General features: G+C 42.9%; 1 protein-coding gene across 8 annotated transcripts in view; it reads right to left on the reverse strand.

Moving 5' to 3' along the window:
- LOC146805993 (uncharacterized) overlaps window positions 1-26,478 on the reverse strand; it is a 731,342-nt gene that overhangs the window by 318,067 nt on the left and 386,797 nt on the right. For all 8 annotated transcript variants that reach the window (XM_085623346.1, XM_085623342.1, XM_085623340.1 and 5 more), the window contains exons 5-7: window positions 25,285-25,438; window positions 13,378-13,644; window positions 7,060-9,963 (exon numbers count right to left, since the gene is read on the reverse strand). In XM_085623346.1, the coding sequence (XP_085479472.1) occupies window positions 7,060-9,963; window positions 13,378-13,644; window positions 25,285-25,438 (3,325 nt within the window). The remainder of the gene's footprint in view (window positions 1-7,059; window positions 9,964-13,377; window positions 13,645-25,284; window positions 25,439-26,478) is intronic.

The raw sequence follows: 26,478 nt of genomic DNA on the forward strand, positions 1-26,478 counted from the left end.
AGCACCCGAAAATCTAGTGGTGCAAACCGCCATGAGCCAATCTAATCCCATCATATTTTCTATCACCCCCATCAAATAAATTTAAACAGGTGGAAATGTTTGCCAAACGTGTTTTCTTCTACAAGTCCCTTTGCTCTGTTAACTCCATTTGCTCATTTGGATGCTACTCCCACACCCTTTGGAATTCGGTGGAACAAGACCTCCATAGTGTGCCTAAAGACCTTATGACCTGTTCACCCTCAGGTGATAGTTATGATGATCCCAAGTTCAGAGTTCATTTGGCTTGGACTACACTGATTCAATTTGGGTGGGCCATAGTCACCAGTGTTCCCATTCGCTTATATGCGTAGCTGCGACCGACTGGGTTCGTAGACGATGTCCAGTCCTCCCTGATGGAGATGGCCTTCAGTGGGACTCTCTTTCAAACAAGCCTTCAGTGATTCCACTTTACAATGTTTTAAAGAGAGCAGGGCTACAGCTCGCTCTACGGGCCTTTCTGCCCCACCTCACCAATCTCCACAAGGAACCCAGCAGTTTCACAGTCAAGGATCAGGTGCCCACTGCACCCGCAGCCAAGGCCAACGGGCTGCCCAGTCTACTGCTCCCCACTGAATCCCATCTGCTAAACCTCTTTAGCCTGCCCATACAGAAGCACAGTCACCTGCTGCAAGACAGAATCCACTGAGTCTACCTTGGTTGACAGGCAATAACTTCAGATAGGTGTGTTCTATAGATTTTCACAAGGCTTACAACTTACCCTTCCTTTCTTTCCCGCTGCATCTTCCGCTGTTTTCTCAGCAACTGACGGAGGACCATCCTTTCATTTTGTGACACGAAGTGCAAGCCCTTTTGGCTGAAGGGACTATCTGTAGGGTTTCTGAGCCAAAAATAGGTTGTGGTTGGTATTTCCGTCACTTTCTGGTGCCCAGGAGAGATGGAGGCCTGCAAACTATTTTACTTCTCAGTACCTTCCTCTGGAAGGTGATATTCAAAATGTTCACCTTAGCCCAGCCCTTGTCAGCCCCTGACCCTGTAGATTGGATGGTGGCATTAGATCTGCAGGAAGCCTTTTTGCATATACCTGTCCAGCCGGCCACTGGAGCTCCCTGCGGTTTGTGATGGGACAGGAGCATTTTCAGTTTGAGGTGTTCCCTTTTGGACCCACTAGTACTCTTCGTGTGTTCACGAAAGTGATGATGGTACCTCACCTTGGGAGGTCAGGGGTGCCTGTTTTCCACTACCTCAACGACAGGCTTTTGAAGGCAGGTTCACCTCATGCAGTCATCAGCTACCTCCAGACTATGGCGAATTTCCTTCCATCTTTGCGGTTCACTATCAATGTGCCAAAGTCACGCATGACTCTTTCTCAGGCCCTCCCTTTCATCCAAGCAATTCTGGACAAAGTATGGTTACGGGCCAAACATCAAGGGGACGTCTCCGACCACTTTCAGTTTTCAAAGGTAACTACAGAAGATCTGCAGTGGCGGTGGCTGGACTGCCATTGGGTCAGCAGCAGACCCTTCATCCTTCCACACACAGAGCTGACAGTAGTGACAGGAGCGTTACTTCTGGGTTAGGGTCGCCACTTGGGAGAGGTAGAGATCAAAGGCTTCTGGTCTCAGGCAGAGTCCCAGTTCCATATCAGTCTGCTGGAGCTGAGGCTTGGCGTTAAAAGCCTTCCTTCCCTTCATGAAAGGACCAACACCACCGCCATGTGGTACCTTACCAAACAGGGTGGGGTGACTTGATGGACCCTGTGCCTGGTGGCCTTGTGCCTCTGGAAAGGGCTGGACCATCAGGGAATATTTATGGTGGTGATCCACCTGGCAGAATTGTTGGATGCTAGGTGGATGAGCTAATTCGTTCAATGCCTTGTGTGTCACGTGTGGCAGTTACACCCGGTAGCGCAGGGTCTCTTCTGTGAATGCGGAGAACCTTTGTTTGATGTGTTCTCCACCGCCACGCAATAGCAGCACTTCTGGGCACTGGAGTTTCCAAGGCGTCTCACGCTCAGAGACTTGTTCCGCCTCGAGTAGAATGCGGGACTCCTGTAGACCTTGCCACCGATAACCCTCCTGCCCCGAGTTCTCAAGAAAATCAGGACCGACTGGGCCCAAGTCATCCTAGTGGCTCCTGATAGGGCACAGAGTATGGTATCCAGAAATCCTGGGCTTGAACATCTGTCCTCCAGTAAGGCTGCCAATGCAGGAGGACCTGCGATTGCAGCAACCAGGGATGATTCTGCACCTGGGCCTTCGCAGTCTCCACCTTCATGTTTGGACATAGATCGGCAACAGCTCACCACCTTTGACCTTCCACTGTTCCTTACTATCAAGACGGTGTCCCTCGTTGCCATCACCATGGCACGACGTGTCGTTGAGCTTCAGGCTCTTTGTGTCAATCCACCATTCATCACCTTTTTCCCCAGACTAACTTGTTATATGGACTTGGGCATCCTTTCTGCCTAAAGTTGTGACACTGTTCCATGTCAGCCATACCACCACCACTGCCAGCTTTCTATGCTCCGCCTCACCCCTCTAAGGAGCAAGAGAGGCTCAGTTGCTTGGACCCCAAGAAAGCGCTGAGCTTCCTCACAGATCATAAAAAGGTCCGCAGGATAATGATCAGCTCTTTGTGGGATTCGCTGGAGCAAAAAATAGGCAGGGCTATGTAGAATAGAACCATCTCTTGCTGGGTTATACTCTGTATTAAGATCTGCTACGTATGGGCAAAAAGCAGCCTCCAGAGGGTCAGTGTGCTAATTTTACAAGGGCCAAAGCTGCTACCACTGTGTTAGCATGAGGAGTCCCTGCCCTAGACATATGCCTGGCAGCTATGTGGGTGACCCTCCATACATTCACACAGCACTATTCTCTGGACAGCCAGTTTCACCGAGAGGGGCAGTTTAACCGCTCGATCATGCAGGTCTCTCCGGTTTGAGTCCATTTACAGACCCGTCTCTGATAGGTACTGCCTTGGTACCTATTCATATATTCACAAGGTGAAACATCTGCAGCTAGAAGTATCTGTCAGAAGAACAAGTTACTTACCTTTGCTAGTCAATCAATCAATCAATCAGGGATTTGTGTAGAGCACTACTCACCCGTGAGGGTCTCAAGGCGCTGTAATGCACTTTCTGGCAGAGACTCTATCTAGCTGCAGATTCATAACCTACTTTCCCATCCTCCCTTTCTACCGTTCTATGATTGGCCTCTACTCATTAATAAGATCCCAAGTTTAGGAATCTACACACTGCTCATGACCAATTTGCTTTTGGAGTTCTGTGTCCGGGGGCCAGACAGCCTCGAAAGCAACTGACATCAGCTTGCAGCAGTGGAACCTATATGGGTCCTGCATAGAGCGTAACGGCATCAGTGCGGAGTCGTATGGCTGCGCCTCACGGCGCGCCGAGGTACTGCCGAAAAGTTGACCGGATACAGTCTGATGACTGTGGAATAGTCAATAGGCAAGGAATCTGTAGTTATTCTGTACCAGAAAGGGTGTTACAGAAGGTACGTAACTTGTTATTTGTGTATCTTGAAGTTATATGTATTTCATCAAAGTAGGTGTATGTGTGTGTGGAGTTAAATCCAGTAAACTTACACTTATCTATAGATAATTATCATCACAATGTTCTGGTAATTGATATTTTGGCTACAATATTTTGGCAATACAATATTTATATCACAATATTCTGCTAGCAAACTCTTGTGATCACTGGTACCAGTTTTGTGATTGATGCCCAGATCCTTGTCAGGCTCTTCAAGCTTGACTTTCGAGCAGGGGGATCTACTGATGAATAGTGGACCCGGAGCTCTTTGGCCTGCCTTAGGGGTGCTGTGTGCACAACCTATGCTGCCATAGGACCTGGGATCTGCTTCTGTACTCAGTCCTATTGCTGAAGCAGTTACACTAAATGATCTTCCTCACCCGGTGAAACCTGGACTGGTGTCTCCGGGCCTGGAATTTGTGGGCCCGATAATTCTGGGCCAGGAGACAACAGACCACTTATAGTGGCAAGTGGAGAATGCTTCTTGGGCTTACACTCTGGATTGAATACCCCCTCATCATGGTCACGAGGGCCTAAATGTTCTGGTAAAATGATCAGCGTCAAAAAGCTCCGGTCTGCCTCAAAAATATTCATAGATTAATTGATCTTGTCAGTCTTTATGACGTTTGCAGCATGCATTTGGAGAGACAATGTCGTTTTTGTTTGCTTCAAACATAATCATAGTTGAAGAGCTTGCTTAATTTGAGATAATTTTAGGTAATAGGCTTCTGTCTATGTATTAGCTGTTGTCTGCTTAAAAGATAATCGGAACAAAAGAGAGCTCAAGTGCACAGCATAGTTAAAGAACTCTTGCTATATCTAATTTGACTGCAGTCTAAAATCGCTTGTCTTCTTAGGTAATCTTAGACAAAGACCTCTTGTCTACATAATAAAACACTTGTTGAAAGTGTCTGCCTGCCTCTAATATAAGTGTAGTAATAGAGCTCTGGTCTACCACTAAGATTGTTGCAGTTGAAAAACGTGGATCTGCCTCTAAGATATTTCCAGTAGTAGAGCTCTTGTCTGTCCTAAAAATAACTACAGTTGGAGAGCTCCTAATATATTTTCTTGCAGATTAAGTTTTAGGATCAACCTTTTTCTTCATTTTACATCATCTCATTTATCAGTCCCTAATTCGTTTGCAATCAACAAGGTTTTGTCTATAATATACGTCAATAGAAAAGCTACTACCTGCTGCTAAGATGCTTGAAGTGAAGGAGTCAGTGTTTATCTCTAGCCTAATCACGCTCAGATCTCTCATCCATTAACAAAAATAATTGCATTTAAAGAGCTCTTGTCTGTAACTGGGTTAGTGAAATTCAAATGACTCCTGCCTGTATTCAGGTTAATCACAGCTGTATAGATCTTGCCAACAAATAAGGTGCATGTGGGGAAAGTTATAGCTAATCTCTAACGTGTTTAAAGTTAGGGCTACTGGCCTTTTGCTAGGATGCTCCCATTTCAAGGGAATGAGGTGGTCCTTGTATAAGAAAACATTTTTTATCCTTAAAGACACTTAATGAAAGATCTCTTTCTGATCTGTACTATATTCCTGATCCAGAACGTCGGCTTGAGTTCTGAAAATCTTCCCATCTAGGAAACCTCAATGGACAGAAAGAGGCTCCTGTCCTAGACACATTTCTATTAACAAAGGTAACTTACACATATGAGCAATTTACCTGGGTAATTTACTCATACACTTTAGAGTACCTTTACTACTTTTGGCCATTCACAAAAAACAAGTATGAAGTTACTCAGAAGCGTACACGTACATGCTTTCACAACCTAAAAAAGAGGGCAGGGCCTAATTTAAGAGCATAAGTTACTACTGTCAAAAGGAAGCAGCAGTAAGTCCTGCACAACACATGGCCAACCATTAGTACGGCAATATCCTCTCATATAAAATAATGAAGGCAGAGGCCTATAATAAAAACCCATGGATAATAACGCTAAATAAAGCTAAATTTTTAGATAGATAAATAAATATATAATTTAATACTAAACAATATATAAAATAGAACATTTATTATTCAGTTCTAAAATAGTATAACAACCTTGTTTAAATTTATAAATTAAGATAACATAAATTTTTATTTAAATATAATTAACTACTTTTAAATAACCCATGCATCACTTAATAATTATTAATACATAATTAAACCTTTTTTTTGCTATGGATAAGAATGTATTTTTTAACTTAAACTTCAGAAAAATACTTTTATTTTAATTTAATATATTAATTAACAATTTAATTCAGAATTAAGGCCCACATGAGGACACAGGCTGTCGGTGACAGTCCCACATACATCCAGGATTGTGGTCCGACTGCCACATTATGATGTGGTCGGTCGGACCCCAGCGGTCGGAGGGACAAATCGACACTTCCAACAGGCTCAAAGAACCTTTTGGGGTGTCGGTCGAACCGTATTCCCTACAATGAAGGCAGTGCCTGAGCAGGCACCTCCATAGGGATTTCAAAGTCCCTTTCCGACAGCCTTTTCACTTAATAACTTCACAATCAGACTCACTGTCATCTTTGCACACTAACTTCACAGTCCGTTTCGAACTTTGCATTCAGTGGGGCTGAAACCTTGTGGGGTTGTCCAAACTTCACAAGGAGACTCTGGACTCATTAGTGGAATATTACTTCACAGCAAGGCTCATAACTACATAATTAGACTCTATCACTATATGTAGTGCAATAGCACTCACCTTCCGAGAAAACTGATATTGTGTTGCTTTTGTAAACACCCTTTACATCTGGTACCACATTCTCTTATGATCTGGATTACAAGTACAATGAAGCCTGCCAGGGTGTCAGCATTGGAACAAATGAGTTCATCCTCTTGGATGGGAAGTTATTGTTGGACTGAATTCAGGGCATCATGGTCCATCTGTTGCGAGAGAGCTGAAGAGGTCAGGCATTAGCTGTGGACACCCTGAGGGGAAACATTGCCTAAATGCATATTTCCATTTGCGTGTGTCTTGTGAGCAAGGTGAAGGGGTAGCTCAATATGGCAGAGGCACAGCAGTGCAGTTGCCATAATGTGACTGCTCCTGTTTAGCGTTAGTGTCAATCCAAGATGGCAATACCCAACAGAAGCCCGGCTCTGATGCTTCAGAAAGCAGAACAGTGGCTGTTAAAGTGCAGAATAAGAAGAAGGGTGAGGGTGGGAGAAGAGCTTCACCCCTTCTATGACGTGAAGAGATCACAGTCATAAGCAAAAGCTTCGCATCAATCACGCGCATCACCTTATTTGCTCCATGTGTTAGTCTAAGAACAACAAAACATGAAGAAAACATGAAGAGTTAATGCTGGCAGTTCATAGCATCGAGGATCGCACGATGTTTGCCATCAAAGCTGTGGAAGGACAGCTCCTCATCATTCTCCAAGAACAAGCAAAAAGCGTGCAGTGATGCGGCTTGGAGTATGTGTGAGCTTCCGGCATTTGGAATGCCTCAGGGATGAACAGGATGTCATTCCAGTGAGAGAGGGAGAGACATACTACCTGTTGCGGTGACGATGGAATACGACTTGGAAGACTGCCCCTTGAAGACTCCATGAAGGTCAATGCGATACGTCACCCCGGGCAACAACCCAGAGATATTGGCCACATTGGCATCACCAGGAAATACCAATCGATGACCTGTGGAGTCTGCCCTAATGTCTTTATAGTAAATTACCACACTGTTGGAGTGGCCATTGAGACCGTCCAGAGACACCACAATGCTTGTTGGTAAACGGGTCACAACTTGAGGTCGGACATGCTTCTTGTGGTCTATTGTGGACCTGTTAAGTGCTGTCTGCTCTACATGCAGGGCATCTTGAGATCTATAACTTTCTTCCTGCGATACTGATGTGGTCTTGAGTTGTCTATTATTAGCTGTGTTGGCTTCCTTTCTGGTTTCCATAGTTAGTGGACCACCTGTTGTGTGTTTTTGTTGATCTGCTCTTCTTGCCACTTTTGGATTCCCATCTGAGTTTGAGTCTCCACCAAGCATTTCTAATGGGGTGACTCTAGTCCCCTGGGCTTTAACCATACCACTGGACAGGGTGGGACGTGCTAAGGGCATTCTTACCCCAGGTGGAGTCTTTTCAGCCAAGCGATCATACACAATCTCTCTAACACTGTTCGGCTTCTTGTTTATTAGGTAGAGGAATATGGCCTTAGCCACTGCCTTAATGGTTTGATTCTCTCGCAGGGGGTAGGAGGTAGCCCTAAGGTAGCTTTCAAGTCTTTGCAGCAGAGTGCCATTGAACGGCGAGAGCTTTGCAGAGATGTTCTGAATCACGGTCTCTAACATGAGGTAATTTTTTGGAAGAAACTTTGTTTGTGAGCCCACTGAACTTGTTTTGTTGGAAAACTCCATTCTGATTTTTGAAGCAGTGGTGTTCTCCATTCCAGGACCCTTCTTGTCAAGTTTTGTTGGTCTTCCAACTGTCACTTCCTCATTCACTGAAGATGGCTTCTTTCCATGGGGTTCAACTTTCTGATGTTTCTCTTTCTCAACTGCCTTTGTGATCATGCTCCCATCTTTTTTAAATGGAGGCTTTTTCTCAGCTGCAGGCACTTTTTTGCCAACAACTTTGGCCACTGCTGTTGGCACCAAACTTCTCACTGTTGGGGTCGGTTTTGCGACTGAGTAACTCTCTTTCCTTGTCCCTTGTTTAGTTACAGTTGATGTGACAACACTTTCCTTCAAGGCACCAGGCTTTTTAGTGGGGGACACAACTTTGGAGGTTTCTTCTACTTTCTTCAAACCTGTGATCTCTGTATTGTCGTTTGTGGCTGGCTTCTTTCCAACATCAGGCATTTGTTCTTTTTTGGCCACTGTTGATATGGTAGCTTTTTCTTCCCTAGAGTGCGTAGGCCTTTTTTCCAGTAACATAACTTCTTGTGAATTTTCTCCTGTGATGAGAATCTCTCTCACTTTATCCTTTGTAATCAGGGATGGAATTTTGTCCTGAGGTCCTACTTTGGACAATTGCTTTCCAGAAATCCCTTTTGTCAACTCTGTTTCTCCTGCAATGAAAGGTTTTGTTTCAGAGGATACCGTTTTTTTGTCTTGTTCCTTGGTAACAGTACCCAAGACCACTTTTCTCTTTTTGGGAACGAAAGGCTTCGTAGTTGAGTGTAAGTGCGTTTGAGGTCCTGTCTTAGTTATATTAATAGCGATCACTCTTAATTTCTTATCGTATGGGATTCTTTTATCAGAGGACACAACCTTTAGAGACTCTTCAATGGGGGTAACAGAGGACAATTCGATTAGTGGCTTTTTAGTGGGTGAAACATCCTTTCTTGCTGAGTCTTTTGTCACCTGAGATATTTCATCTGGTAACATAATCTCTTTAGCTCCTTCCCTTCTAATGACACTTGTGACAATGTTTTCTTTTTTGATAAGTGGTGGAGGGCTCTTAGTAGGCCACATAACTTTTCGGAACTGATCTCCCTTAATCACGGTTGTTACAACTTTCCCATCTTTTGTATGTAGTTTCCTATCATGGATTGGCAATTTCGTTTTAGCTCCTTCAATGGTGAGGACAGTAGTGACAACACTTTCTTCTCGAGTTACTGATGGTCTCTTAGTAGACATTACTTTAGGGGACACTTCTTCAGTGAAACCAGTTGTAGGTACTCTTTCCACAGTGGTCAGTGTAGATCTATCATCGACTGAGCCCTCCTTTTTAAACTCTTTTCGGGTGATTGCGTTTGTAACCACTAATTCCTCTTTCACAACTGTAGATCTTCTGCCAGTTGACACAGCTGGTGTAGTTCCTTCTCCAGTCACAACTTTTTTCGCTACTCTTTCCCCTCTCAAAACCAAAGGTCTTCCACTGGAAGTTGTCACATGTGGAAGTTGTACCCTTGTTTTGGGAGTTGTGTCCACTTTTTCCTCTTTGGTAAGCAAACGTTTTTCATTTGTTTGCACCACATTTTTGTGTCCCCTGGTAATGACAGTGGTTACCACTCTTCCCTTTTTGATGACAACTGGCTTTAGATTAGGGCCACTGCTCTTGGGGGGTTCTTGTGTGGTACTGAATCCTGTAATCACTCGCTCCTCTTTGAACATTGATGAATGAGTCTTGGGAGGCTTCACTTTCCGATGTTCCCCTTCAGCATTGACTTTTGTGACTCCTAATTCCTCTTCACTGGTGGAAGGCCGCCTACTGAGGAGCACAACTTTCTGGCGTTTCTCTTCTGTGATGACTGTAGGGACGATTCTCTCTCCGTCAGTCAACTGTGGCCTTTGTTCAGGTGACTTGCCACCGGCTTGATCTATCACCTTGACTTTGGGAGTTGGTGAGGACAGGGACAGCTTCTTTGCCACCTGGCTATAGCCAGCGGTCCTTTTATCAGCAACACCCACCACCATAGGCTCTCGTCCTGGTCCACCTGCACCATCCGCTGCAGCTAAGGTGAAAGTATGAGTGATTTTTAATCAGCAGAGAGAACAGGTAACTTGTCAACTTCTACACTTACAGCTCTGACTGGTTCAATAAAGAACTGCAGCAGATTGCCAAACTGTAATGTATCTTGCTAAGATGGTATATGTTAAATCAATATATTTTACCGATCGAAATATAACATTTTAAACTAACATGCCCTTTTCTGTCATTATCAGTTGATGAGGGAGTGCATAGAGATGCAAACGATGTTGCGGTCTCTGAAAAAGAAAACTTGAAAAGTTAGTTGTGAATTTCAAAAGACAGTCTTTAGGGAAACACTTACATCGTTGGTACTAAACCACTCTAAATTGTACCTATTTATTTTTTATCATTATCTAGAGCTTTGCTTGTTCAAAAGACACAGGGAAGCTTAAACAATTATGCCGGCAATACTGCCACCTCAGTGGTGGCAGGTCCAATGTGCCGTTGATTCGGCACGAGATCTTTGGGTTATACCTCCTAATATAAGGAGAGGAAATACCACCGCAAGAAGACTTGCGTCTGATTAGATTCAACCTTTAATGACTGTTGCTCACTAAAACTCAAGGTCATTGTTGCTGCGAGATTGGGAAATATCCTTGTGATTCGGCTGACTTTTAACCAGATGGGCTAAGCAACATTGGACAGGCCAGTGTTGAGCTCGGTAAAGAGACGTCCTCCTACAGCGATTCTTTTTCTGCTAAATCTTGTTCAAATTAATTAGAATGAAAGCCATGGGCCTTTTGGTGTTGCTCACTATCACAATGGGTGAATCCAAAAGCAACTCTAGCCTCCAAAAATAATCTTTCAGGAGAAAGCTAACCTCTCTGTATAAGACTGCAAGAATGTTTTGAGTTTGATCATGCACCAGTCTGGAATGTATGGAGTCGAAGAGAAAACGTTTGTACAATTCTGGTACCCATTTTTCGCTATGGAATTCCTTTAGGGGGGCATTACAACTATCTAAGTCTTGAGGCAAGCACTTCTGTGAAAGAGTTTAGCCAAATTCTCCGAGGCCCAGTCGTGCACCCACAGGGGAAAATATAAGGGCAAGGTTCCCTTTTGAGGTACCCATCTTAACCATACTACTGCCCTACATCTGATAGCATTCCCGTATATTGCTACTTAGAGTCAAACGCTAATCCCATTCCAAAGAAATTCTGATACCAATCACCATTCTACCTCTCGAATAAAATGTGAGAATTTTCGTGCTTACTCTGCTGAAGTGGCTAACCTTCTGCCATCAGGCTAGAGCCGACCACAGACTGGATTCTCATGGCTATTTTGAAATCGTTCTCTCAACATTTCGTGGGACTTTGGGTTTGGAATTTCTGGCTAACTATTCTAATGCTTTTGCTCTACACATTTAGGGTTGCAAATAAAAAAGGGACCTCTTGTTAATCATGCCCAGAAAAATAAATAAACCATGAACTGATGGACTTCCTTAGCCCGGCCTCTCTTTTTCTGCAACACCAACCACCGTTATGGTCAGTTTTCTCATTTTTAGGATCCAGTGTTTGACTTACAGCTGGATTTCCTTGTCGGGATTAGAAGGCCTTCCTGTTGAGAGAAATCAGAACATAATACATCCTTGGTAGCTAGAAGCCAAGAAGGAAGATGGAGAAAATAAACAATGGGCTATAAGTGGCAGAAGACTGGCCTACGTAGAATTCAGGAGTTTCCCTTTAGTCACGTTAACCTGACAAGTGACTGACGTTTCCAGCTGTTCAGAGGCAATTGTCTGTTGGGAAACCCCTAAAATGTACCCACAGGCCAGAATCAGAAAAGAATCTCTAAATGCAAATCAAGCAACGTAACCTATAAAGTCAAATGTACAGCCAGTAGTACTGTGCACAGAACACTGAAAAGCGTTATGATGTTTCTGGAAGGAGTGAGTGAGGCTGGGTTTACAGACAATGGTGCGCACACATGTGCTGAAACCCCGTCTGCTTCATCTCTCATACATCTCTTCGGCTGTCCTATTTCCCCTCTAGTCTATACCATATTCTTCCCACATTTCTTCCTCTCATGCTCTCCTTCAGTTTCAACATTCTTTTGTAAGTCTACCATTTCAGACTCTTTTGACATGCCAGTGTTTTTAGTTTTTGGGCTGTCCCGCTATCCCCCGTTCTCTTTTCTGCGTCCACCTTCTGTTCTAATTGGATCCTTGGTGCCCTTCTACTTCTTACATCATAGCCTTTCTTTCTCTCTTCTACGTCATAGTCTTTCTTTCTCTCCTTATCAGCCTAAATCTCGGTGTCCTATCCTCTTCATTTCTCAATCTTTTGCTCCTTTGATTGCCTCAATTTAACCTAACTTAACGTTTCTTTGTATAGCGCAGGTTCACCCAAGGGTATCTTGATGCTGAATAACAGATGTTTATTGTTACCCAAATCAATGGCACTCATATATATATATATATATATATATATATATATATATATATATATATATATATATATATATATATATATATATATATATATATATATATATACTTATATCTCTTTATGTTCTCCTTCCACTCTTCCCTTTAACTTACCCTGTTTCTCTTACTTCATTATCCCTGTCCCTCGTACATCTCTTCTCCTAACTACGCAAGAGCTTAACATTTTCCTTCTTTGTCTCAAGTTCTCTCTCTCTCTCTCTCTCTGTTACCTTTCTCATCCGCCTTCATTCTCTTCCAAACCATTCTCTCGCTCACATCTCTAACCTCTTCCATTCTTACTTACTTTCTGTCTCCTTCCTCTCTTGAATGCTCCTTCTTCCCTACCACCTTCTCTGACTTTCTTCTAGAGCCGCTCAGGATCCTTCTTTTTTCCTGAAAACCTGTTTCCCCTAATCCGCAGTTGTCCTTTTTGTTCTGTTCGTTTTCGGTGAAAGTTCACATGCTTTTAACCTGTGACACTACTTTGGCAGAAATTTAGGGAGCCCTGTATCTGAGCCTCCAATATCAACCATAGACACACCCTAATAAACAGAATTTGAACAGTCTCCTTTCCTCTATCCCCCCTCCTTAGGGCCAGTAACTATGCTCTCCTGGTTTGGGCCGCAGAGGGAAGCAGAGGACAACAGATCAACAGAGGTGGCAGCAACCACAACTAGTGCTAGAGTTTTAAGGCCTGGCTGTGACAGGCCAAAGTGATCCTTCATCATGAATATGGGCTCTCCTTCCAATGTCCCTGTGTAGCCAGTAGACAAGAAAAAGAACTGTTAATGTAAATAGATTTGAGTGATCCAGTGCTGTGTGGAAAGGGAAGACGCTATGTTTTGCAATGCAGGTTACTCCTGGATCACCCCCAAAACATAACCAGAAGACGTTTGCTGGGTTTATGTACAGGAACTTCGGATATTGCCTTTGGATGGGCCTGCCATACAGGTTTCTTGGTACTGAACCTACCAGTTGTGGCTGTGGTGGAGTCAGGCATGCTGGACTCGCTCCCTCTCTCTGCTGTCACCGTCACGGCATACTCAGTTCCACTGTCGAGCTCCATCAGTGTGACAGCTTCCTTCCTTCCTGCCGGGACCGTGAGCTGACGGGTCACTCCAGACTCTGACGCATAGGTTACTAGGTAGCGGTCAACTGTGGCCGCTGGCCTATCCCAGTGCAGTGTGATTGACTCCTGTGTCACCTCAGTCACCTTGAGGTTCTTGGGCCCATCGATTCCTGAAGATGGAAGACAAAGCAAAACATGTCACGCGTCATCCCCACGAGGAAAATTCACATTCAAACGTTGATGTTGTGCCTACTGGGGTCATTAGATTCTCTTTTCTTCATTCTCTACAGCCCATCTGCCTCAGTCTCGCGCACAGGCATGTTTCTTGTTCTGAGTGTTGCTAGTTTTTATGCAGTCATGGGACCTTAGGAGACAGCATGATTCCAAAGTAAGTAGAGGGCAGTATGTTCTGTAAAGTATGAAAACTCTCTACCTCATTATTAGTGGCAAAGTTCAGACATGGCCTCATGGGTATGTTGAGATGTAAAGCATTGATCTAGTGTTAAGACTGAGCAGTGGCTTGGTTTAAAGGTCAAATGTGGTCTAGTGGTTTTAATCTCAGTAGAGAAAATCCAGCTGCTGAGTCAATAAACATGTAGAAGAAAAGACATTCTTAATCCTAGGGCATTGCTTTAAAATGATTGTTTCGTGGATCATGAGATATAAATGTTCTAATTCGTCTGAGGGTTGAATCAATAATACAGTTGATGTCCTATTGTACGATGCATGTCATACAATGACCGTATACAAGACTCTCACAAAAAATGAATACTCATTTGAATACAAATATGTTGATTTCATATTAGATTACATGAAGTGTTAGAAAAGGGTTTATCCAAACATTTGTGAAAGTTTTAATGCTTGCTGCAACATAAAGGTTTCTTTCAATAGAAAAGAGGAAATGATGGATAATTCTCCAACAATACCTGTTATTTCTCCAACATTGGATCTTTCATAAAGTCACTTGCTTGAATCTTTCCCTGATGTCGAAGAGGGAGACCCAGGGAAACCTTCAGATAGCTGAACCCATCATCAAAGGTCTGAAAAAGCTATACACTTCGAAAGACCCAGACTTCACCCAGTTTATGGCCCCAGCATCTGAAAAAGTACCTGAGGAAGCAGTCTTTTCGAATGCAAGAACTGCAGCTGCACTAGGATGGTGTTGCATGATCTTCAAGATACATACTTTCATATCCCAATCAATTCCAGCCACCACAAATTATTTTGGTTGGAGGAGCCACATGCCATGACCAGTTTAAAAACTTGCCTTTAGATTTGAGGATGGGTCTGAGGATTTTTATGAAGTCCATGGCTCTGGTGACAGCATACATACATCAACAATATCACCAGGTGTTTCTTTATCCGAACAACTGGTTTGTTAAAGTGCAACCTCATTCGGTTGCTGAAAAAGCCATGAAAGACTGACTTGCACACGTTAGACTTTTTACTGAACGGAGACAAACTTTACCTCATCCCATTTGCCCATTCAGTTCCTGGAAGCAGAACTAGGCACAATTTAATGACCAGCATATTTGTCATGCTGTGAGGAACAAGGATCCCTAAGCAGAGGTTTAGATAGTTATACAATGTACTGGAAATATAGATATAGCCCAGAGAAGATTCAACCAACTTTTAAAACATCAATTTATTAGTCAAATAAAGTAAGAAGTAAGGGTGGTACCTCTATGGGGCGCACTTGTACAGGTAAGTAACACATAGGCAAAAAAAAGGGAAGAAGTGACAAAACCATATAGAATTAGAGTCAAAACTCTATAGAACACACCACTACTGCACCCATTTGTCAATTACATATGATCAGAAGGGTCTGAGTGATTTATTGGTAGGTGTTTCTATACACATAAATATCACGATCATCATCAGGACAATACAGTGTTTGCCTGGCACCATAAGGATATGTGAGAAAAATAACTATACACAAAACCTGTACAGAGAGACAAGGTAAGAGAGGGGAGGGAGGGAAAGAGAAAAGTATAATCAAGAACTGTAGTGTAGTTTCTATATCCCTGATAGGCTCTGCGCATTGGAATAATATACACTATAGTTTTGACATAGGACTGAGGTCAGTATGTCTCCATCGAGTACATTAAACTTAATTACTTGTGTGTGCTAGCTAACTCAGAGGTCACTAGAAACTTCTCGAATATACAAGAAATGATTCGTTTATGACAACCGCATAAACAGGTCTGTCTGAACTGGGGTGGCGTGGTGAGCAAAATAACGATGGATTAAACCCAGATCTGTGACTGGGGGCGAATGTTTTGCCAATGTGCAACACTCCGTCCATCACCTTGTGTGTTTAACCGCATAAACATGACAACTTTGTTTCCCTTAGAGTCGGATCAATCTCAGAACCGTGGAAACAATAGATAACAGTTTCACTCAGTCAATCATGCATGCTTACTTTCTACAGAGTTACACAGAAATAGATAGACGGGCGTTTCAATTAAAAGGGTTTATTGAACAGTCTTATTTCTCGTGCAAGAGATATGAACTGCTACAATCGTAAGACAGGATGCGAAGTACAATACGTACAGGGTTAGCAGTAAGATAAAATAATACTGCAATAGCATGGTTTGTAGCTATGACATATATTCAAAAAATACATACATAAATAACACAGGCTAAAATGTGAATACTCATCTGATGCTTCTAAATAGTTCTACCCCAGTGTACCTAACCTAAGTGTAGTACGAGGTAAGAAGTAGGTGCTGTTTTCTAAAGTATAGCTAGCTATAGTGTTAGTTTTGCCAAGAGTTGCCAAAAGTTTCTCTAAGTTCTAGTCAGCTCCATACCTTAGAATGTGAGAGGTTGAAATCTCTTTCCGGGACTCGATATCTAACACCCCGCAAGGGGAGTCAGAAACACTGGAGCTGGATTCTCTGCGAGGAGGATGACAGCGTCTGGTTAGTGCATCTGACGGGAATTCGATCTCCTTCCGAACTTGTCATGGGGAACCGCAAGTAGGCAGTCGAACTGGACCGTACCGGGGCAAGTGCAGGTATATTTATACCTTAAAGGTGTTTAGGAATGCCTGTATTGACGTAAAAGTCGGGCATCGGAACGTCATGAATGAACCCCTAAGGAATAGATGTTCATGCATAATAAATGAGTTCTTGGAGAAATCAACATCCAAGCAAGGGAAATTCCTAAAGGTTTAAGAGTCTGGTTTTCCAAGAATTCGTTGTGACGTGGATTGACGGATATAGGAGACCATGCCTGTATTTGGTTAGCATGGACAATGCCTAAATAAGGGTTGGATTTTCTATGCCTAAATAAGGGCAATATAAATTGTAACTATATAACGGCATACATCGGGAAACCCATATACGGAATCTCAATCTACACACAACAGAACAGTCAAGGAATGTACTGTATGTATTAAGTGTGGATCGATGCAACATGACCTCCATGCTGAGGTCATTGTGATTAAGACTTTGATTAAATAAAGTGGCAAACAATCGCTGTCGCTGTGGAATTGGCGATGGTGGGTTTTACTTCAGAAATGACCACAGTAGTAGCAAGAGCTATGTAGTAATGGCAAGTAATGACAAGTGCTGCAAACGCCATGAGTGGTTTCTAGGACGGTGAAATATCAATGAAGGAACACGCAAAAGGTAGGTGCCATGACCAGTCCAGAGACTTGCCTTTAAACTTGAGGTCAGGTTAAGGTCCGCGGCTCTGGTGACAGTATACATACATCAACAATATCACCAGGTGTTTCCTTACTCAAACAACTGGTTTGTCAAAGTACAGTCTCATTCAGTTGCTGGAAAAGTCACGAAAGCCTGACTTGCACACGTTAGGCCTATATCTGAACGTAGAAAAACCTTCCCTCATGCCATTTGCTCATTCAGTTCCTGGAATCAGAATTAGGCACAATATAATGACAAGCATTGTGCCAGGCAAAATAATTCACAACTTCAGACGATGGCAAGGCAGGTACAAAAAGTTGAAAGAATTGCAATCGGCTCTTCAAATCTTGGTTGGGAATGATGCACTCATGAACTTGACTCATCACTGAGAAGGTAAATGACTTGTTAATGAACGTGTTAATGATCAAGACAATCATGATAGACTTGCAGTCATTCCTCACACTTTTGTTCTGGCAGTTTTTGATAAGGATGAACAACTCCACCTCCATGTTTTATATGTACACAAACAGGGAGGAACTAAGTCACCGGTGCTTTCGGAAACGTCTGTGGAAGTGGTTATCTACAAGTAGGCACAACATTAACAGAGAATCAGCAATACGTGGGCAGACTCTCTTAGCTGCATGGTTGCACACAGTCATGCAAGTGATCAGCAAGCTCAAGAGCCCTTCTCCTGATTCTTATAGCACCAACGTGGCCTCATCAAACCTGCTCTATCTGTGTGAATTATCCTTCTGCCTAAGCAACTGGATCTTCTGATCAGCAGGGCAGGAGAAAAGTTCAGTCATGATCAAGCTTCACTCAGTTTATCGCCATAGCCACTGAACAGCTAGAGTTCTCCACTTAAGATATTTCACCTGAATGTTGTAACATCCTGGCTCATGAGACAGCAGTGTTAATGAACTTAATAAAACTCAAAAGAGCAAATGGAGAAGATTCTGCTTGCAGTGTCTCAAAAGAAATCACTGAAACCTGTAACCTCGAGACAAGCCAAATCCTACCATATCTGCTGAATTTAGCTAGTAAGAAAGAGTTCCTTTACAGTGCATTTTTATCTCTGTTTCACAGCTCTACAGTGCAATTTACAATTCATCTATACCTTCTGTGAAAATAATTTAGGAGTTCCTTAAACAACTATTCATAGCATACCCAAAGGCGAGATCTCCAGCAGCCAGGTGAGTACTCAATACAGTAAAAAGTCAACTGATGAAAAGTTTCAATGCACTTGGCACTTACCACTGCACGAGACCCCAAGAGGAATGTTATGATTATCTCTGCTGATACTGGGAACTTGTCGGGCCATCTTCGTATTTGCACCTTTCATGTGATCTCGGCTATGGAAATGACTGTCTGTTGATGGTCCAGAATGAAGACCAGTGATAACTACAGATCAACTGTTTCATATATTAGTTTCTATAATTTACTTGGCACTTTATACTGCATGAGTACCCAGGAGGAGAATTGCAAACATTGCGGTAGCACCGCTGTCATTATACTTTAAACATCAGTAGCAATCCTGGGACAATCTGTGTTGACTCTCACCTGCACCTTTCTTGTTGGCTCTGGCCAGAAAAATTACTGTTGAAGGACTGCGAAGAGCTAACATCTGCAGCAGTCGGGGACTTGCTGTTTCCCTACATTTGTAACGAAAATGATTACGATGGGGAGTGCTTAGGCCAACTATAACAGCCTTGTACGGGACAAAATAGTTGACTTTGCACTTCACACCTTACTGCACTTTACAGCACTTTGCTTTACTCCCATCTTATCTACTCCGACGCCAAACATCTGTTCTATATATTCACTTTTCTAATGTATCTGGCACATATTACTACATGAGGAAACAAAGAGACATGTTATGAATCTCACTGCTGCATTGGTATTATATCACAAATAATGGCAGTAACCTTGGGATGACTTGCGCTGGCTCTTATCTGCGCTTTCCACGTTGGCCCTGGATATAAAAATGATGGCATATTGATCCTTTGGATCCATCTTCCTCGGTAACTCTAGATCAACTGCTATAATTATCTAAAAATGTGTATTATGGGGGTAGATCAGATCTTTCGCTATAACTTTGCACAGACCATAAAACCACTTTTGCACTTTGCACTTCTCTTGCATCCTTCGGTATATAGCTCTGTTCTCCTTCCTCCACTGTGTTGCTTAGTATTTGTTCAACCAGGACCGCTCTTCCTGCTATGAGGCTGAGACCCTGTCCATAAAACTTTTGCTCGTTCTGTATTATTTTATCGGCTTAATGACCGCAATCAATCCCCTCGGGAAACCAGGGGTCCTCGCTATTTTATGTGCTCTAACAGCGGATTATGTCCAGTTGTAAACTGTGAGGCTTATTTACAAGCTCCTTGTGCTGCCAGTACATCACTTTTTCCCATATTAAAAGTGACACATCAGCAGCGCAGGGGGCTTGTAAATAAGCCCCTGTGTTCGAATATGCGACATGAGATGGTCACTTGTAGAGGTTTTAATTAACTGCTTTTTTTCTTTTACTAACTGATGAAAAGTCAGTTTGAAAGCAGACATTACATTTCTATCATGTGGGGCTAGGGAGGTTCAAAATATTTACTAATTAAGGGCCCATTTATTTCTCTGTTTTCATATGGACAGTGTTGTGCTATGCACCAATTTAAAACTACATTTATACCAAAAGTGCCATCAGACTTTCATCTGAATGAACCTGTAATTTTGACTGCAGTGTTTCAAAACCTAACATTCCTTGGTCTGCAGCAGAAAGTTAGTCCACTTTCTGAACAAGGAATTGGAAGGTGGATCGCTGCTGCCATTACCTTTTGTCAAAAACAGCTTATAGTTCCATTAATAATACAGTGGCTGCACATTCAGCTAGATGGGTAGCAGTGCCAGCAGCAGTCTATGCTATGGTACCTTTGGTACATCAGTAGAGCAGAAACACAGAATAGCCTCCACCCCACCTAATGAGAAAATACGACTCCTTGCATACAGAAACGTTCAGAGAATCAGCAGGTGGGTAAGAAGTTCAATTGTAGAACCTCCTTCTGCTCCATGTAAATATGGTTATATGTTCTACCTAAAGTCTTTTTCCTTCACTTGACTACATACTTCTTAACACCATGTTGTAAACTTTTGAATCTATCAAACATATAAAGCTGAAGAAGAAACAAGTTGCTTACCTGTATCAACATTTCTCCAACATTATCTTTCATAGATTAACTTACGAACTCGCCCTCTTCCAGTCAGAAACTCGCCCCTTTTATACATTCTTTAACGCTTTTGCTAAAAATGTGAGGTATGGTAGCCTGTAGGGAAGAGTGATGTCCAGAACGCATTTGTCTCATTTGCTAAAAACTGAGGGTTCCACTTTGTGGCTGTTTTTTCTCACTAAACTGACACTGTGCATAGCCTTTTCAGGCATTTGAGACTAAATACAGCCATTTGTAGGCTACTGTGACAGACTCAGCTTTATGACAGAGAATGATTCAACCATGGACATTTATGAAAGATACCAGTGCAGGAGGGATGTAGTTACATGTAAATACTGTTACTCTCTATTCTGGGTAAAATGTATGGATATCAGTGAAACTAATTCACTTATGCCATGAATTATGGAAAATGTTGACTTGTTTGCTGGTGCTGATGTTTACTGGTTGTATTTGTTCTTTGTACCAAAGTAGAACAGTGGGGACACCAGTAGTTGTTTGTGTTGACGCTGGCACTAAAGTTATGTTTCTAAAGGTTTGAAAGGCTCTTGGGCCCTGATTACAAGTTACAGATACTTGTGGAAATTTTGTTTTTTTCAAAAATATAATATACTTACTGCATCCTGGCACATTTTGTCCAACGAGCTGGCAAAATGTAGCTGGGAAAATGTGCACTAGAAGGCAAGACACACATACATCACCTAAGTTTTTCCCAATTTTCGTTTGCAAAATCAAGAACAGGAGGCATTTACCACATGTATGTACTCTATACACCCTCTAACTCATCCTAAATAAATGTCCCTCAACAGAAATCACATTTCTCCAGGATTGTATCTTTTATGGATTCACATGCTTGAATCTTCCCGGTCGTCATGGTGGGAGTCCCACTGTAAAAGTAAAAATCGAAGTACTGAAACATTAGCATAGACCTCCATAGAAAATAATAACAGTTTTATTAACCTTTCAACATCTTTATAAAGCATCCAAAGTTCAGCCAATCAGAGAAGAGACCCTAGAGTATCCTTCCCCTGCAGAGCCACCATACCTCAGATTTCGAGTGTAAAAATAGAACATAGAAGTATAAAATAGTGAGCCTAAATGGGGAGGAGGGAGGGACGCATGTGAATCTATAAAATATGTCAGTACTGGAGAACCACAGTGTACAGGTAAGTAACTTGTTTTTTCTCCAGTATTGTATCTTTTGTAGATTCACATGCTTGAATCCGATTACTAAGCAGTACACAAAATTAAGAAAATAATGGTGGTGGGAAGACGAACCATCCCACCATGACGTTAAACTAAATACTGTAAACCAAATACAAAGATACGTAAAATAATCTATACCAAATGCACAGCCACTTCATCACTGGTATTAGCATGATTACTAAAATGTAGTTGGTCAAGTGCAAAAGAGGTGTACTTGGTGCTCAGTGTTGGCCTCAATTATAAGACTACGTCCAGGATATCAGCCGTAAATACCTCTGATTGTCACAATCTAGGCTCAGTATCTCCCAATTGCTCTGGGACTGCTGAAAGAATTCCCATACTGGGTGCTCTAGCCAAGAAGCCAGAATACAAGTGTGAAGACCTGCCTGTATCTGGCCTTTTTACAGTAAAGTAGGGTCTAACTCACTACTGTTGGATCTGCCATGGCGAAGGTGAATGGACTGATCTCCAGTCTGTATTCCTGCCAATTTAGGTAGAAGACTGAAGAAGCACTAGACATTCACCTATGCACAAACAAATGAAACAGCACTCGGCCACAGCTGATAGGACAGGCACTGGTCCGCAGGACAACACAGAATGCTGCAGCACACCAGGGAAGACGAAAACAGGCTGCACGCGATCAACCTAAGGTTGAGGAAGCGTTGGTATGCAGAGGTGGGCGAACCACTGGAAACTTGAGCCAGGCTCAAGCCTGAAACCTGGCTCTGGCTCAGCTTCAGGTCCTGTTAGAACATCGAGCCACAACTATCCAAGTTTTCAAGTGGCTTCTGCCTGCCACCTTCGCTTTCCTTAGGATGTGGCATTACGGCCAGAGCTGTAGATCTGGACCTGGGGAACCAAGTTTGAGTCTCGTGTCAGCTCAACATCCTGTGATTCTCGGTGAATCACTTAATCTCACCATACCTATAAAGCATGAATGCGACCATGTGTAATGTAACCTGTACTCAGTTTAAGTGCAGCCTTCGGGTCGAGTTTGTTCATTATAAAAAACTGCAGAAAAATGTACAAATCATTAACATAAAAAAACGAAAGGCAAATAGACACCCATGTAGTTGATAATTAGTACACAGTGAAGCCAGAAAACCTGGACAGATCACTACTTCACTACTTCCCTGCTTAAAGTGTGTAATCTTAGGCAAATATTTTATTTCAACAAAACTCATTTTCCTTCATTATCGTGTATGTGAGCAGTTTCAAATTTGTGAGTTCAGAATACCAGTTCTACAAAAACCCATTGTGTTTTAATAGACTATAATGTTGCTCTATAATAATCTTTGGGACATACAGGGTTTACTCGACAACTGCCGTGCTTCTTGGCTCACTAATGGTTCCTGTTGAAAATCACTTTTAATAAGAACTTCTCAGAGGTGCTATTATGTAACTTATTGATGTCAAAGCCTCCACAAGTTAAAGAAATACATTTTTTTAAACTTTTATGAGACTTTATCATATTTTACATAATGTTTGTTATATGATTTACAGGGCTCGACTCGTACATGGGCTCTAAGAGCTGAGCCACAAACATGGATCGGCTCTGGGTCTGCTCTCCCTATTAATCTGTTGGCTCACCCACCTCTCTTGGCAAGCACCAATCTCAAGGGACCCGTGCTAGACTCAATCAATCAATCGGGGGTTTATAAAGCTCTGCAACTCACCCGTGAGTGTCTCAAGGCCCTGGGGATCTGGGGATGAGGGGGCTGCTGATTCGTCTGGGCGTAGAGGTTCAGTTGAAGAGCCAGGTCTTGAGAGCCTTCCTGAATTGGGTCAGTGACGGGGGATGCCTAAGGTGGAGGGCCAGGCCTTGGTGGCAAGATAGGAGAAGGATCTTCCTCCGGTTCTGGTCTTGTGAATCATTTGGACTGTGGCCAGGGCAAGTTGGGAGGAGCAAAGTTGTCTGGCGAGTACGTGGAATGAAAAGCGGTGGTTCAGATATGCTGGTCCTGCGTCGTGGAGAGCTTTGTAGGCATGTGTGAGGAGCTTGAAGGTGATTCTCTTGTTGACTAGGAGCAAGTGGAGCTGTCAGAGGTGTTGAGTGATGTAGCTGTGGTGGGGTATGTCGAGGACCAGTCTGGCTGCAGCGTTTCGGTCATTCTGTAGTTTCCTGAGCTGTTTTTGGGTGATGCCGGCGTAGAGTGCGTTGCCATAGGCGAGTTTGCTGGTGATGAGTGCGTGGGAGACTGTCTTTCCGGCCAAGACAGCACATCATGTATTATGCCCAAGATACATGACATCACGCTATATATGGGGTTGAAATGTTGACGCTCTTTAGCTGTCTGAATAAAAGCTCAACTTATCTTTAGTCACTTAATCATTCGCATGTCACTCTGCATGAGCACTTATGTCGCACTTCTGCACATGCTGGAGCAACTTTCATTGACATGTACATAGATTGTCTAATGTACCTTGGACATAATACATGTTGTGTGCAGTAATTTCTGCCCTATCTATGTGTTTTTCTTTTTCTTGTTTTCCCTTTTGTTGTGTATTGAGTTATGCCTTTGGGCCCCTTAACGAAATGCAGGTTCTAGAGAACTGTTTTTGGCACCAATAGGGCCTTGCTTTGTATGTATGTCCCTCAAGGAACACATTGCTAAAAACACCAAGATGACCTGGTACCAACTCTATATTCAAAGTGAAACCATTTCTTCATAAAGCGACTTCAGAACTGCGGTATCTGGATGGTGGTAACACCCTGCTCCATTGCCACTCTGAGTCCAAAATGGAACCCCTCAAATGCATCCTACATCCCATTCCCAGGGCCTCAGGAAATATGATCACATCACCCTCATCCTGATGGAACTCCATTGCCTGACTTTAACAGTCAGCACCATCTTTAAAACCAGCTGCATAATTTGCAAAGCCATCACAACCAGTGCCCTGCTTATCAAGGAAGACAAGCTCACCGCCTTTAGTGGTTCTCAGCACACCACCACCAGGACATCTTCACACTGCAGACTAGGAAGTGTAAAAAAGAAAAAACAGTGCAACTGGCCTTTTCCATCTATGCACCCAGAATCTGGAACAACATCACCATATGCAAAACACTAGACAACACAGGCCCAGCCAACTGTACAGCTGCGTACATTTACACCAACCCCACAAAGGCATCTCTGGTCAGCCAGAGTCTCACTAGCATGTCCCATACTCCTAAAGTGTTGAACGGCCTCCCACACCACATTAGAGCCTCCTCCTCTCCTATTGATTGACACAAGACGCTGAAAATCTGGCTCTTTGAGTAAGTACCCTCGAGACTTCTCTTACACCTGCAAAACCACCAGGATACCCTCACACGTGATAGGGTGTGTGCTATAAATATACACATAACTAACATCCCCTTATCCATGTGGACTGCCCCAATGTTCCTCTAATTTCGGTAAGAGTTGAAGACTCGCTTCGTTAAAGAAAATTACATCAGTATGCATTACCCGTCTACAACCCAGCTACCTCGCCTATCACTCATTGACCTTATGCATGTCTTTGAGCCTGTACAGCACTCCACTGCCTTTTGGCTAAGTTTGCATTCTAGAAATACCATTTTCCTACATGCATACATACAGTGACTACTGGGCCTCAATAATTCAATAATATGCAAGTATTGGTTTATTTGTACAGTAACATCAGCAGAGTAACAGATGAAGAGAATCTACAGCCTTTCTCAAATCCTCTCGGATGAAGAGAACATATAATTAATACTATTTACTGAACCTGCCCTTACTTGTTGTCACAGTCTTTGTTGTTTCTGGTCCAAGTGTCTGGTCCTTCTGAGTCTGGATTGTGACCAAGTACTCCTCGCCTGGGGCTAGTCCCGATTGGTTGAATGCAGTAACAGTGCTCCTCAGTCGGCTTGAGGAAACCCCATCATCTTTCTTCTGTAAGAGAAGCAGACTCAACAGGTTAGTTAAAAGTGTGTGGCAAAACAGACTGAACACCTGAATATATAGAATGAGAACTCTAAAAGACCAGAGAGAAATGGTCTCATCTGAAATTGGAGCTCAGTCACTGAGGAGGTAGCTCAGCCCCCACCACCTTGACATTAATTTAACATTGTAATGGGAATGCTCTGAGGACCCATTTATACGTATTAGGTGCAACATGTTTATTTACTGTGCTTTTTATATAGCACATGCTAAGCCTTGGAGGGTTTGAGCACAGTACACATACAATATGTAACTATATACAAATTCTGCAAAGTAGTAAAAGAAATGGGGAATTAAGAAAGATAAGAAAAGTAGCATAACATTCTTGGATGTCCCATAAACTTGGTGCATCTATGCATAACTTGTATTCACGAAATATCACACAGTAAAAAAAACTGGGTTATAGTATCTTGCTCAAATGTGCAAAACAACTGAAAAAGCGTTGGTTATGCACAATGCACACAGCACACACCATAACTAGCACCATCCGCCATGGTGCACTCTGATAACTGTTTTTGTGCTTCTGCCTCATGGGCAAATTAGTGTTTTTCACATGGCCTGTTGCTAGGCCACTGGCACCCAACCCTGCTGTACACGACCTCAGTCATGCGCATCGGGGGTTGAGAGCAAGACGTGGATTGCAGCCTGGCCATGCGCTCAATAACCACTGTGTATAGCATTCGGCCTTGCACACCAGGGATTGGACTCAGGGCCTGGCCTTTATCCTGGAAGTAAATCCAGATCTTCATGGGTGGCCAATCTTCTCAGCGCTTCAGGGTTAGCCCAAATGACCTTGGTCTATGATCAGGCCTTTTAATTCTTTGGGTGGAGTTGGGAGGTATTGAACATTTCAAATAACATTTGTGAATTTGAGTCAAGTTTCATCCTTTGACGCCTGCTCCTGATTGGCAATTCTCTTTTGACTGCAAATTCCTGAAGCCTAAAATGGCGATTGGATCAACAGTACCCGTCTTAGTACTGTGGACCCCAGT

This window comes from Triturus cristatus, chromosome 8 (assembly GCF_964204655.1).
Source record: "Triturus cristatus chromosome 8, aTriCri1.1, whole genome shotgun sequence".
Classification (NCBI taxonomy): Eukaryota; Metazoa; Chordata; class Amphibia; order Caudata; family Salamandridae; genus Triturus; species Triturus cristatus.